Source organism: Nuphar pumila, chromosome 15 (assembly GCF_984573655.1).
Source record: "Nuphar pumila chromosome 15, dmNupPumi1.hap1.1, whole genome shotgun sequence".
NCBI classification, from domain to species: Eukaryota; Viridiplantae; Streptophyta; class Magnoliopsida; order Nymphaeales; family Nymphaeaceae; genus Nuphar; species Nuphar pumila.
Window position 1 is genome coordinate 24,071,908 of NC_143263.1, and position 15,903 is coordinate 24,087,810.

The 15,903-nt window shown below is 37.3% G+C and overlaps 1 protein-coding gene across 4 annotated transcripts in view; it reads right to left on the reverse strand.

Annotated features, from left to right (window-relative positions):
• Window positions 1-15,903, reverse strand: part of GC1 (golgin Putative 1) — a 66,739-nt gene that overhangs the window by 33,685 nt on the left and 17,151 nt on the right. For all 4 annotated transcript variants that reach the window (XM_089990158.1, XM_089990157.1, XM_089990156.1 and 1 more), the window contains exons 11-12: window positions 485-547; window positions 283-381 (exon numbers count right to left, since the gene is read on the reverse strand). In XM_089990158.1, coding sequence (XP_089846284.1) covers window positions 283-381; window positions 485-547 — 162 coding nt within the window. The remainder of the gene's footprint in view (window positions 1-282; window positions 382-484; window positions 548-15,903) is intronic.

Here is a 15,903-nt window from a genome sequence, read left to right on the forward strand (position 1 = left end):
ATACAAAAATGGAAATTGGATATTTTTTCAAGGGTAAACACGTTTTTCGATACAATTTCGATAAAAGTAACTTTGTGGGATAACTGCTTAACCAAGGTCAAAAGTTTGGAAGATATAAAAAAGGTGAGAAAAAATTGCACAAATTATTTAGGACTGAAAGACGGGCATATCTGAAAAATTACAGCTAATCTTCCAAAATGACTCATGGACTGGGACAAATGTAATTCACAAAACCAAATGGTTGGCAATAAGTTGCACAAACTTTTAGATTACATAGCATACCTGGAGGGCTTGATTTGCTTCTTCAGGGCATCTTTTCTGTCCACGACGAGCTCGGGCTTCCACTTCATGCAACTCTTGATTCAAAGATGCACATTCTACCTAATCATATTAGATATAAGTATATCAAACTGTGATTCAGGAGAAAACATTCCTTCCCTTCCCTAAAATTCCAAAAAGAAGAAAACAGGCTGTAAGAAGCTACCTCAAGCATAGATATTTTGTTCTCCAGTTCTAATGCCTTTGATGTCCTCTCATCCACTATTCTCTGCAAGGGCCACCACCAGTATGATTTTAAAAGGGTAAGACAGAAGTAAAGATACCAATAAATAAACCATAACAAGCAAATATCAATAAATAAACCATAACCACGTGTTGTATTTCAGCAGTAGACGAGAATCAGAAGCTTATGATACATGATAAGTACTATTGAAAACATGAAACAATGCAGAAGTGATCTGTGAAAGGAAGAAAAAACATTTTACTTGTGGCCGAATGCTGCTCTGGATTTTGTCCAATTTCATAAAATGTTTAACACGCTAAATTCAGAATAACTGAATTAGGTAAACAACACAAAAATATGCAAGATAGATAAACTTGCATAACATAATTACTCTACCTATTAATGCCAAGAGACTTGAAACATAGTAGACCTGAAAACACTTTCACTGTAAAGTGAATGAAAGAACTATGACTGAATGAATTGGAGTAACAAGGGTATTGGGTCTTTTTGCACTCTGTAGCACCTCTGGTACGTGCCAGCCATGTCATATGCCTTCTCATATTGTGCTTATTGCCTTGTTGTATCTTGTTTCTTTTTCATTTATGTGCATAGTTTGTATAATACTTCCTAGAGTGGCATTGTTGTAATACTTAAAATAATCTTGACTTTTTATGTGCTGCCCTAATTAGGGCTTCTTATATTAATAAGAAAAAAAGTGTGCAGACTACACAGTAAGGAAAATCAACTAAAGCCCTCTCGTTCAACAAGAGTCGGTTTCTTCCTTTCTCTATTCTCAAAAAATATTATGGCATCAGAGCCACCATCTTGTTAGAATCATCTAAGTTCTTCCCTCTATTCTCTGCTTTTCTTTCTTATCCTTTCTTTCTTCTCCTCCAAATCATCTTCCTCTTTCTTTCTTACCAGATTTTTCCTCTTTTTCACCTGTTTTTCGCTCTATATCCCTAATTCTCCTAACCCAGGATTCACATCCCGGCACACACCATGAGGTCATCCATAATCTTGCTGACATCAGCCAACATCAGCATAGCAATGCCACCCTATGTGCCCCAATTTCCCTAATTTCTTTGGTCCTTGTTTCTTGTGCATTTTGGCTAGTTTTTTTTTTTGGGTTTATTATCCCTCTTGTTTTGTGCTAACTGCTAAGTGTTGGCTATCAAGGGAAAAAATAGAGAAGAAAAAAAATCAAAAGAATAGAGAGGTTTGCTATTAAAAAAATGAAAGAAAATAAAGGGATTTCAAGTAGCATCTTTGAAACTAGCCATGAAAAAACAAAAAGTACCTATTATACCGACTAGTTCCACTCCCACTACTTCACTTAATGCATCTCATGCACCCAATTTGGGCTCTGCCCTTATTTCTTCCCACATGAATCTCCAAAATTTAAATGCCATTCACATTGTTTTGAATTCTTCCACTCAAATCTCCTCCCTTAAAGTGCATATCAAGCTTAATGATTCCAACTACTTCACTTGTAAGGGTGTTCTTTTGCCCTACATCAAGTATCTTTATTGTTGAATTGTAATATCTCACAAATTTTCCACTTTTTTTTAAATTTAATAAATATAATTTTATTTAAATAATAATGTTTTGATGTCTGAAATTAAAACAATATATATAATAATAAATAGTGGCTGAGATTAAATGGATCTTGGACCCATTGCCAAGATCCATGATCCAGTTATAATATGGATCTTGGACCCAAAGCCAAGATCCATGATCCAATTAAGATATGGATCTTGGACCCGTTGCCAAAGATCCATAACCCATTTAGGTTAAGTTAAATTAATCTTTATTTTTAAAACTGAAATTTTATTAGTAAAAAGGTTATTAGAAAGTGATAATATATATAAGAACCTTGGATTATAGAAGTCTTTCTATTTCAAACAAGGTGGGATGTCCCTTCTAGGGAGTCCCACTAGCCTTATAAAAACCTCCATATCAGCCCTCTCTCTTAATACAGATTTTAAGAGAGAGAGAGAGAAGGCTGAACAGAAAATAAAGGAGAGACTGAAAATCGTGAGAGAGAGAGACCTCAAACATCTCCTCCTTTGACTTTCTTTGAGGTTTAGCCCACAACAAGGAAAAGGTACGGGTTCCTCTCCTAATTTGATAGAAAGGAACTTAGCTTAGGTTGAATCATGCATAGGTTAGAGAAAGATTAAATATGTGCCTTCATACACAGATTTTTTATTTTTCTGGCTGTTTCAACCACCGATTTTGATTTGGGTTTTGATGGATTGGAACGGTCAACCTGTGGTAGTTTCAAGATTCCGTATGGCAGCTGAGATGGTTTGAGTTAGATCTGAATTATAATCCTAGTTTTTCTCTGATTGATTTCATGTTGGGTTATGGATGAGACCGAGAGCCATTGGAATGTGTCTTTTTCTTGAATCATAGCATGTCCTGGTTCAACTTATCGTGTATTCTGAAGGTTCTCACATATATACCTATATATACATATGTAGTTAACAGGTACATCTCTGAATTTAGCCTGTCAGGTTTTGTTAAATCAGTTGATAGGTATTTACAAACAGGTATATTACAGTCTGATTTATGTTGGGGCATGCATCACGGGGCAGATCTGTTTATTTGGATAATTTTTGTTTTGCTATTTGTATTTGAGTGAAACTGTTACAGTCTCGAATCATGGTAAAAAGAAAAGGAGATCTGGGTTTGGTGTGTGCCTGCTAGGATTTCCTTTTTGCTTTGATAAAATTTTGTTGGAGGGTTAAACAGAACCTCACGAAATCCAGATTTGATGGCCTGTGCAGTTTGCTGTATTGTGAACTTAAATGCTGATATCGTGGACAGCATGTTAAACGAATGATGAGTGTCAATTAAGTGCATGCTATCAATAACAGTCTATTTATATTCATCGCAGAAATAGATTTTTTTCCAACATGCTTAGGTTTGTGAACAGGCTCAGACCTACTTACACGTGCAGATTTTCTTTTTAGCATACTTAGGTATAGTATGCCTTGATTTCTTTGGGTTAACGTTCCCGACATCGATTTAAATTGACCACTTATGTAGTTCATGTGCCTGTACAAATTTAGTGTTCTCCGATACTAAATCTGCTTATGAAACATGTCCAGCTGAACACAAAAATCGGTTTGAATCGAGCTCTTGCTGGATATGACAGGGCCAAGGGTTCCACCGAAATCCAAAGGAACTATGGGTTTGGATTTTGAGTTGGTCTGGTATTCTGAAGGGGGCTATTTAATGAGTCTACTGACCTGTCCCAACCCTGTATTATGTTAGGATGGGTCGATCAATATATATATATATATATATATATATATATATATATATATATATATATATATATATATATATATATATATATATATCAAACCAGAGTTACCGGAAGCGCCTAGCTAAAAGGGGAAGCGCGCTTCGGAAGCGCGAAACGTCGCGCTTCCGAAGCGTGGGGGGAAGCGTCCCCCTTTTTTGGGAAGCGCGCTTCCCTTTAATGGGGGACGCGTTTCCCTTTAATGGGGGACGCGCTTCCCTTTAATGGGAAGCACGCTTCCCCATCGCTTCCCCCACGCTTCCCCCTCGCTTCCCCCACGCTTCCCCTGTTTTTTCAAATTTTTTATATTTTATATTTTATATTTTTATTTTTTTCGCTTCCCCCTCGCTTCCGAGACGCTTCCTAGGTCGCTTCCGAGACGCTTCCTAGGTCGCTTCCGAGACGCTTCCCGAATCGCTCCTAAGTGGTCCCACGCTTCCCCGCTTCCTAAAATTTTGAAAGTGCCTCGCTTCCCGCTCCCGCTTCCCGTATCGCTTCCCGCTCCCGCTTCCTCAACTGGCAACCATGTATCAAACACTTCAGTCAATGCATTCTGAAATTTTTGTTATCTGGTTCTTTATCCAATGATTTAATCATGTATATCATGCTTAATTTCCTGCTTTAGCCTAGGTTTCATACACAAATTCAATATGAATTTACTAAACTTCAAATATGATTTTAGTATTTTGTATGTTATGCCTTAAGAAAATTTGATTATGGCAGTTGTGGCTTTGCATAAATAAGATTGGTTTTATACATAGGATTTGCTTCCTTAAATTTAAGTAAATTGTTTTTAGTGTGTTCAAGCGTGAAGTATGATAAAATCTGATTTTTTGAATTAGTTATGTAAATCTGTATCGGTAGTTAGGAATTGGGGTGTCCAATTGGTTTAAAAATTGTTTTGTTAAATGGATTAGAAACCGGATTTGAAGAATTTTTTGCAAAACTAAAATTTTTCTTATGTTGTTTCAAAAATCTGATTTTGATTGGATCTGTGAAATCTGTCCGGTCATGGATATTGAATTTAAACCTAATAAGTGCTGAAATTGTTCGATCACAAAAAGTTTGGATTCTAGGCCAATATGATTAAATATGATATGCTTGATAAAGTTTGCATTTGTTCATGCTTTGGTGTCATGTCTTGTGCACTGTGAATACTAAATGTATTTGTCTATGGATGATTATTGTCACTGTAAAATTTGTAAAACTATTTAATTTATATTAAATTATGTAGTGATTACGTGTGAACCAATGATGGGCCATTGAAGGCCAGGAGCATGTGTTGCTCACGTAGTAGTAAATTATAAATGCATTGCAAAACTATTTTGGTATTGCTTTTGAATTAAGTACACTGTTGAATGTGAGAGAGCAAGGGCCCAAATATGTTATTGCATGATGATTTGTATAATTGTTCTTATGTAAAAAACTTTTAATTGATTAAGTATGGTAAAAGAGACCAAACAATGTAATATTTTTTCTTCCTTGGTGGCCTTCTGAAAGGGTAGGAACCTTAGATGGCGGTCATGGGAGATCGTGAAGATACTAAACGCCGTGCATTATTTTCCTCAAGAACCCGATGTGTGGTTCGTGTTCTCGGCCACGATTATAGGGAACTCTCGTCACTTTGCCTAAGGGCGGTGTTGTTAGACTTAACCGCAGTTATTGGTATACCAAAAAAGTAGCGTCAATTGATGTTGATTTACTTGTCCTTCTGACATTAGGTGATGATTCATAATGTTCTGATTGATGATGATGATTCCTGATGTCGGTCGAGAAACATCTGTAGAACCCAGTTAATAAAATACAAATTGTGTATTAAGATACTACTGGGAACTGCCTTAAACCTTAAAATTTTGACTTGTTTTGAGTATCCGCGGGTTTTACATAAGTGAGAATTTAAATGTGTGCATTAAATAAGGATATGCATGCAAAAGCAATAAATAATTAAAGTTAAATAAGTCATTTTTGGATGTTGCATTGATTCATGCATCCCTAAATATTTAATTTAACATGAGATTGTTAGTTATTTTATTTGAATTGTTTGTAGAACCCTTTTAAAGTTATGTTTGATTTGATTTATGTTAATTTTCTTACTGTTGGATTTTGAGAAGGTCTCGTACAAGAACTTTAGTTCTGACCCTGTTTTTAAAAATCTTTTTCAAGTACTCAAGCACATTGATGGAAGGACTAACTTGCTGGAGGGAGCAAAGGTTATGATGTGGTGGCCTGGGTTTTGACTATGTTGGGGAGTTTTTGTTTTGAGGGAACATGTAAACCTTAAATAGGGACTATTCAGTTAAAATAAATTCAATTTCAGTTCATGGTTTGATTTATTCTATGTTTGGAATGATTGTTGGGTTGTGTATATTAAATTTGTAATGTGTCTCGAGTCTCTGAGATATTTTATACAATGTTTCAAAATTATTTATTTATAAAAAAAATTGCTGCAAAAATTTAGAGGGTCAATTTGGGGTCGTTACATGAATTACCTAGATGACAAGAATAGACATGTAATCAAAGGTATTTTTGTCCATGATCTGGAAGGTGGCATGTTTGCCTATCTTTATACTTATGAGGGGTATTTTGGTAACTTAGTTATAAGTGTGTGTGTGTGGTAATGCAAACACACTAAACGAAACATGCTAAATGGGTTTTTCAGCTTTTTCGATGACCTTTTTCGTGATTCTGACCCCATAGATGTGTTTGGCATGGTTGATTTACTAGGTATCGATACCCGGATCATGTGTTTTTGATGAACAAAGACGATATTTGGAGCCTTGGAAATTTACAAAGATTTTGGATTGTTGATTTTTTGAACCTTATAAAAACCCACCTATGTATCGGAATTGAATGCTCCAAGAGTTGATCCCTATAAAATCAAGTACGTAGATCACATCTAAACGGTCGAAAGTTAAAAATAAAATGAAAAATCCCAAAAAACCCATTTAGCATGTTTGTATGTATGTATATATATGAGAAGCTTGTAACAATGGACGCATAAAGCGTCCACTATTATCATACATTTTTTCGCCACTGATCACACGGGCATTAGCGGCGATTGCGACTGCCGTTAATGCCTATTTTCTGCCCAAAGCATTAGCGGTGGTCGTGACCACTACTAATGCTCTAGTTTAGAAATCAAACGCATAAGAAGTGTTCGATGGAACGCTCGTCCACTATTATAGGTATTTCATATATATATATATATATATATATATATATATATACATTGGTGTTATTGAAGACAAGGTTGCAAGTATCGTATTGTTACCCATAATGGTCGGGCTCAAATTAAGACCGTATCGTATCATATCATAAACTATCATAAATTTTTAATAAAAAAAATCAAGAAAAATCAGAAAAAACTAGCAAAATTTCTTAAAAAAATATACCACATGAAACATTAATGAATTGTACAAAATACAACCATAAAATCATATATGAAGCATTTATGTCTATATGAGTTGCATAAGACATCATCAAACATCAACTAATATAGAATCATAGATAATATTACATGCATATCTTACAAGAATAATGCAAAATATTAAATATATTGCAATTAAGAACATGCCATAAGACTCATACTTTCATATTACATAAACAAAAATATTATGGCAATAGTGGCACTCGATTTTCAATCGATTTTCACACATTACTTGAGTGTCTCATTGCCATGCCGGATCATCTAATGCCATCTTTGTTGGACTGTGAAGCCTGATTTTTATCTTGAATTATACAAAATACAATCATAAAATCATATATGAAGCATTTATGTCTATATGAGCTGCATAAGACATCATCAAACATCAACTAATATAGAATCATAGATAATATTACATGCATATCTTACAAGAATAATGCAAAATATAAAATATATTGCAATTAAAAACATGCCACAAGGCTCATACTTTCATATTACATAAACAAAAATATTATAGTAATAGTGGCACTCGATTTTTAATTGATTTTCACACATTACTTGAGTGTCTCATTGCCATGTCGGATCATCTAATGCCATCTTTGTTGGACTGTGAAGCCTGATTTTTATCTTGATATAAATCTCTAATTTTCGTGGATCCAACTTCGCAGAAAGTTGGCAAGGGGTTGTATAGGGGCAGCGCTCCTCAAGACAAAAATTTGTTGGATGGTGGTTTTTTAATTTTACTCATAATAGAGTTTTTTTATCTTAATACACTTTTTTGAGTGAAAAAATGGTGGAAGTGCTCTCCTACTAGAGCAAACTGCAAAAGCCCTCTCCCTTGTGCACGGATTGGCCCCCAAATCACTCTCATGAGTCCTAGGGTGTGTGGATACCTCTCTAATGGATTCTACACAAACGAGGGAGTCGGCCCTCAAGAGGTCTTTAAAACCCAAAACTGAAAAATTACGATTTGGTCATTGTTTAAGAGTGTTGACCTTGTATCGTACGATACACCTCGTATAGTACGATACTGTATGATATTGGCATGTATCGTACGATACAACTATGATATGCACTTGTATCATGATACGGTCTCCACCACTACGACATCGAAATTCAACTAGAAATCCAGCTTGTGGTGCTTCCAACTCAAATAAAATGACTTCAATCTCTTCTTAAACATCTCCACGTTGATTGCATATGACCCCACCCCCTTCACCGCGTTGGATCCATTAGATGGCTTCAAGCTCCCGTTACATTGATCCACCATCAACCCAAAAAAGAAACCCTAGACCCCCAACACAAAAAAAAGAAAAACACATAAAACACAAACTAGAAAAAAATCACAAATTTCACCTGATTTTCGCCCATTAATCCATCAAATCCAAGGAGAACTGAATAAACATTAAATAATGAGACGCAATCTCAAAAACATCCTAAAACCTATTTGAGGGAAAATTTTATGGATCTTTGTTAATACATATGTTTTTCAAAGATTTGCAAACTAAACATGTTGACGATTTTGCTAGAGAGAGAAAGTTTTCAACCTTATTTTTTTTATTCAACACAAACAAGCAAAAAAAATTCATTTGGAAAATTTAGCATATCAAAACTTCTCATAGGCAAAATTTTCTTTCCTAATGAGATATTTTCTTGCTTCCAAACATGCCCTATGGCTTCCAATTCACCCATCAACTTTCTTTCTCAACCAACTCGATACTGAAAAGCTTGATTCTTCCAATTTCATAACCTGAAAAAAAAAATCCCCTTATTAATGCTTTTGATCTAGTGGTGCACCTTCACAGATCCATTACTTTGCCTCTAAAATTTGTGGAAAGTAAAGAAGCAAAGAAAGATGGCACTAGATAGGGAACCCAAGTCAGAAACCCTGGTTACGTTGCTTGGAAAAAGAATGATCAGATCGTGGGGTAGCATTCATCACAGTAACATCATCAAGAGGAGTGATTGTTCAAGTTCCAATTGGTGCTTTAGTTGGGGAACTATGGGAGATTCTTCATAGGTGGTTTGAGTAGATTTCAACCCCAAATATGTATCATTTTAGTTTGGGGCTTAAAGAGGGGTAATATGAATGCTCTTGATTACCTCAATCAGGTCAAATATGTGATACATTGGCTTGTTGCCATAGGGAGTCTCATTTTAGATGAAAACATCATGATGCAAATGGTTAGAAGATTGGGCCTAGAATAAAATATGTCCACTACTATGTTCACTGGTCGGATTCTGAGACCCACTTTTGATGAGCTGAGGACTACGTTATTTGATTTTGAATCTATGTTCAATCTTGCCTCAACCAAAAAAAAGTGATGATGCAGTCATAGGATATAGATGGGTTTTTAAAGTTAAGGCCAAGGGAGGTGAATCTTTAGAATGGTATAAGGCTAGACTAGTAGCCAAGGGTTACTCCTAAGAATACAGGATATAGTATGAAAAAATATTTACACTGGTTGCACGCATGACAAGTGTTAGGATCCTTATTGGCCTAGCATTCATTAGGAAGTGACCTATCTATGTTAAGAATGCCTTTTTTAATAGACCTTAACGAGAAAGTATATACATGGGTCCTCCACCCAGTCGTGTGATTGAGAAAGGGAATGTTCTTCGACTAAGAAAGACTATATGGGCTTAAGAAAGACCCTAAAGCTTGGTATGACAGATTCAATAAGATAATGTTAAGTTTGGGATATAGATCTTGTTACACTGACACTGTTCATTTTGTGAAAGTTACATGTTTAGATATTGTCATCCTCTTGCTATACGTGCATGAAATGATTATCACCTAAAGTGACAAAAAGGGAGGAAAAGAAATCAAAATCATTATGATACGTCTGATCTTGGTTATTTAAGGTATTTTTTAGGTATCAAAGTGGCTTATTCACCAAGAGGATACCTCTTGTCTCAAATGCAGTTGTGAATATTATAACTAGATCAAGGATCTAAAATGACAGGAAAGTAGATACCCCAAAGGTGGTTAATGCAAAGATGAGGCTTAAAGACAGAACTCTACTTGAAGATCCAACACCACACCGATAATTGATAGGGTCTCTAACTTATTTGTCAATTACAAGGCCATATATTGCTTATATTTTTCATACAACAAGCCAATTTCAACATGCATCTACTACGATGCACATGAGTGTTCTGATGCGAATTATCAGATAAAAGACTTTTCTTATCCTTCTCGTCTTCTTTAGAGTTAATTGTTTATATTGATGCAAATTGGAAAGAAAATCTGAATGATAGAGTCTCAACCAGAGTTGTCAGCCAGGGAAGTGGGAGCGGAAAGCGATTCGAGAAGTGAGGCACTTCCAAAATTTTAGGAAGCGGGAAGCACGGGACGACTTAGAAGCGAACCAAGAATCATAACGAAAGCGAACCAAAAGCGACTTAGGAAGCGAACCAGAAGGGAAGGGGGGAGAGAAAAAAGTAAAAATAAATAAAAAACACAAAAAATGAAAAAATAAGGAGAAGTGCGCTTCCCAAAAAAATTGGCGCTTCCCCACACATTTTGAAAGCGTCATGTTTCGCGCTTCCGAAACACCCTTCGAGGAAGCACGCTTCCCCATATGCTATGACGCTTCCGATAACCCTGGTCTCAAGTAATGGTTTTTGTGTTTTTTAAGGAGACTCATTTCTTGGAGGTGCAAGAATCAACAGAATATCACATAATGACAACTACTATGAAGATTATTTGGTTAAAAAAAAATTCAAAGATATGGGTGTTGTCATCTCAAATCATTCGAAGATGTGTTACGACAATAAGAGTGCTATTTACATTGCTAGCAACCACACATTCCATGAATGAACAAAACATATTGAGACGAATTGTCACTATGTTTGAGAAGAATAGATTTGCCTTATGTATCTTATGAATATCAACTTGGTGATTTCTTCACCAAGGCCTTACCCTCTCTGCATTTTATGTTTTTCCTTAACAAACTTTTGGTTCACACCACAAGTTTGAGAGGGTGTTAAAATATATTTGTTGAAGTTGGCGGCTAGGGTTTTCAAGTAAACAAGAGGGAGAGAAGAAGAGAGAGAGAGAGAAGAATAGAAATCATTATTTCTCATTAGGGCTAATCTCACTTAAATAGAGAGATTAGCGAGCAACAAAGAATGTACAATAATACCCTTAAGAATAATAATTAAATACCAGGGACCCGACCCACTAGATAGTTACTGCTTCTCAACACTCCCCCTCAAGCTGGAGCATATATATCAATAATGTTCAGCTTGTCACAACATTTTGAAAATTTTGAACTAGCTAGGGGTTTAGTGAAGACATCTGCAATTTGGTTCTCTGAAGATATGTGCTTGGTACAAATGTACCCAGTTTGTACCAGGTCACGTACATAGTGACAATCCACCTCAATATGCTTTGTCCTTTCATGAAACACTGGGTTATTAGCAATATAAGTAGCAGCTCTATTATCACATATCATCTCCATGGGTAATGAGACTTTCACTTGGAGATCAGTCAACACAGATTTAACCCACACCATTTCAGCAGCAGTCTGAGACATAGCCCGATACTCTGACTCAACACTCGATCTGGCAACAACAGTTTGTTTCTTACTTCTCCAAGTAACCAGATTTCCTCCAACAAACACACAGAATCCAGTTGTCGACTTTCTATCAACAACCGACCCTGCATAATCTGCATCTGAATAGGCAGTAACATCAAGAGAAGGATTTTGTTTAAACCATAGTCCTTTACCAGGAGATAACTTTAGATATTTGAGAATCATCATCGCAGCCTCCCAGTGAGCCTTTGTACGTTTGTCCATAAAATGACTTATCTTGCTCACGGCTAAAGATATGTCGGGTCTGATAACAGTCACATATAATAGCTTGCCAACCAAGAAGCGATAACGACTATTGTCCACATACTCTGATTTTTCATCTAGATGAGCCTTAGGATCCATAGGAATCCTTGCAGGTTTGGCACCTAACATTCATGTCTCCTTCAGCAGATCCAAGACATATTTTGGCTGTGACAAAACCAATCCTTTTTTTACCCCTTGCGACCTCTATGCCTAAGAAATATCTAAGTGGTCCCAGTTCCTTAGTCACAAAGTGTTTCTGAAGATGAGAATTTGTGTCAGCAATGTCTTTTTCACTGCTTCCTGTGACTATAATGTCATTAACATATACAATCATGACCACAATCCCTGTGCAAGACTTTTTAATGAAAAGAGAGTGGTCAGAGGCAGATCGAACAAACCCAAATGCTGACATGACCTCAGCCAGCTTGGAGAACCACGCACGGAGACTCTGTTTGAGACCATAGATTGCCTTGTTCAACTTGCATACCTTCTGACACTCCCCCTGAACTTCAAACCCCAGAGGTTGTTGCATATAATTGTCTCCTCCAAGTCTCCATACAGAAAAGCATTTTTCACATCAAGCTGACATAGAGACCAACCATGGTGCACCACGACTGACAAAACAAGGCGAATAGTCGCAAGACGAGCAACAGGAGAGAATGTTTCAAAAAAGTCCACCCCATAAGTTTGAGTATAGCCTTTCGCAACCAGGCGAGCTTTAAACCTTTCAATCAATCCATTTGAGTTATACTTAATAGTATAGACCCATTTACAACCAACAATATCAGCCTCAGGTGGAGGATCAACTAAGTCCCAGGTTTGCCGAGAGAGCATTGCATCCATTTCATCCTGCATGGCCTTCGCCCATTCGGGGTCCAGAAGAGCTTGATGATGATTGAGAGGAACAGATGCAACAGATAATGCTAATACAAAATTCTTCATATTTGCACCAATTCTTGCCTCGGAAACAAACTGAGAAATAGGATGAAGTGTACATTGCCTTTTTCCTTTCCGAAGAGCAATAGGTAAATCATCATCAACAAGAGAATTGTCAGTAGGTTCAGGAACACTCACCTCGGGAGAAGCTGATGGCACGGGCATAGAGTTGGGTGGAGCTCGATGTGTGTACACCACAGGAGGATGTTTGTAACGGGACGGAGTCGAACTGGGAACAAGAGGCTCAAGACGAACCGACTCTAATGGAAAAGGGGGGACAGGAAGAGGGAATGAATCACCTTGACTAGCCTGTATTCTTGGAGAAGTACTAGAAAAATATGGGACAGACTCAAAAAATGACACATCCGCACTGACATACTCTCTCTGGGATATGGGATCATAACAACGATATCCCTTTTTATGCTTAGGATACCCAACAAAAACACATTTTATAGATTGGGAAGACAATTTATCTCGATTGGGACCAAGCTTATGAACAAAGCAGACACAACCAAACACCTTTGGTGAGACAGGGAAAAGAGGAGCTTCAGGTCTGAGAATTTAAATGGGAATACGATCCCCCACTGAGGTTGAGGGCATACGGTTTATTAGGTATCCAGCTGTTAGAACTGCATCTCCCCAGTAAGATGCAAGCATATTGGACTGAATCATAAGGCAACGGGCAATATTGAGAATGTGTCTATGCTTGTGCTCCGCTATTCCATTCTGTTGCGAGGTCTGAGGTTGGATCCCAAGGTTTTTATAAAATTGTAATAGGTCAGAGAATTTGAATTCAAGAGCATTGTCAGTGCGAACAACTTTGACGCAAGAATTAAACTGAGTTTTTATTTCAATAATCAAGGATTTTAAAATAATAGGGGATTCAGCCCTATCTTTTAACAAGAATACCCAAGATAATCTGGAAAAATCATCTACAATGACTAAATAATAACGACACTTAGAACGACTAAGAATTCGACTTGGACCCCAAACATCAACATAAAGAAGATCAAACAAATTTTGACTCAAGGGACTCTGACTAGACGGAAATGAACTCCTATGATGCTTCCCAAGCTCACACGCTTCACACAACAGAGTTGTGGACGGCGAGATGTGAGGAATAACTCTACGCAATTTAAGCAACGGAAGATGACCAAGACGATGATGCCAAAGCAGCGGACTAGAAGAGGACTCAACCGCGGAATGAGCAGAGCCAACGGGTTAATGTAGATAGTAGACTCCACCTTCCTCATATCCTCCACCAATCGTCTTCCCCGTCAGCAAGTCCTGAAAAGTGCAACAAGCAGGATCAAATATTACTCGACAATTCAATTGTTTCGCAACATGACTAACAGATAACAGATTTTGAGGGAATGAAGGAGCATGGAGAACATTTGATAACTGAAGAGTAGGGGAAATGGAGATATTTCCTTGGCCAACAATGGGAGAGGAACTTCCATCGACAAGAACCACATTTTTATGGTTAGCAACACTATCCAAATTGGAAAAATCACAAGCATTTCCACATAAATGTTGAGATGCCCTTGAATCAATAATACACCTACTACCTTGGCAAGATAAATTATCACCTGCAGAACATGCAACATCAGCCACAGGAGGACTAGACAGACGATGTGCCAACAAATCATCATACTCAGCACGAGTGAGTGTAACCGAATCATTAGGAGGAATAACAGGAGACTCGGGTTTGGCAACTTGAGTTGTAGGAACAACTTTAGTTGAATGCGCAGGGGGTCGCCCATTCTTGTCAAAACATCTATCTTCTAAATGTCCAAATCTTCTGCAGTAGGAACATTGAAGTTTGCCACGTCCTCCTGTGCCTCGACCACGTCTTCGTCCTCGTGTATTAGGAATAAAACCTTGGCCTCGACCATAGGAGACAGACATAGCAGAGGTTTGTGAGTCCGACTGGGATGAGGGAAGAGACATGGCAAGCCTGCTCAGGCGATTGTATGCCTCAGCAAGAGTGGGAACATCGGATCCTGTCAACATCTGAACTTTGGCAACTGAGAATTCAGTTGACAGGCCAGTAAGAAACCGTGCGACCATGGTATAACCTCTGGTTATCACAGCATAATAGTCTATGTGCATTTAGTCTCTCAAACCCTGCTTTCACAAAGGCATAGTACTGGGCTAGAGATTGCTCTCCTTGCTGCAACTGATAGATCTCTTGTTCCACTTGAAGAATACGACTTACATTAGTTTCTTGTCAGTAAGTATCTCGCAAATTATCCCACATTTGTTTTGCAGTTGTGTAATAAATTAGCCCATCAGCGATTGCACACTATTCATAATCCACGACATGACTATATCATTGTCCTCTTCCCATGCATATTTTCCAGTTTTGTCTTTAGGCTCACTTTCTAACAAAATATGTTTTCTGCGATGCCCTGAAACAGACATCATGAACGTATGAGACCATCTAGCATAGTTGGTCTCATCGAGTTTTACAGATGATCCATAGGAGAATGGATTTGCAAAAGCCTTATACTCAGTGGTTGAGTCATTCTTCAATTCAGTTTTCTGCGTTTCAGCCATGGAATAGGGTTGTAGATGTGTCTCACTTCACAGACACTCCACACACACAATCTGCTGCAACAACTATATATCTGACCAACATCGAGATGCAATTATAACACCAATAAATCTGATCAAATTTAAAAGATGCTGATCAGTTCTGGTTTTCCACACCGATCAACAACTTCAACACTAATAGGTCTGATCAGCTTTAAGAGGCGCTGATCAGATCTGATTTTCCACACGATCGGTAACTTCAACACTAATAGGTCTGATCAGATTTAAGAGACGCTGGTCAGATCTGACTTTCCACATGATCGACAACTTCCATTGTCTTATTTAAAAC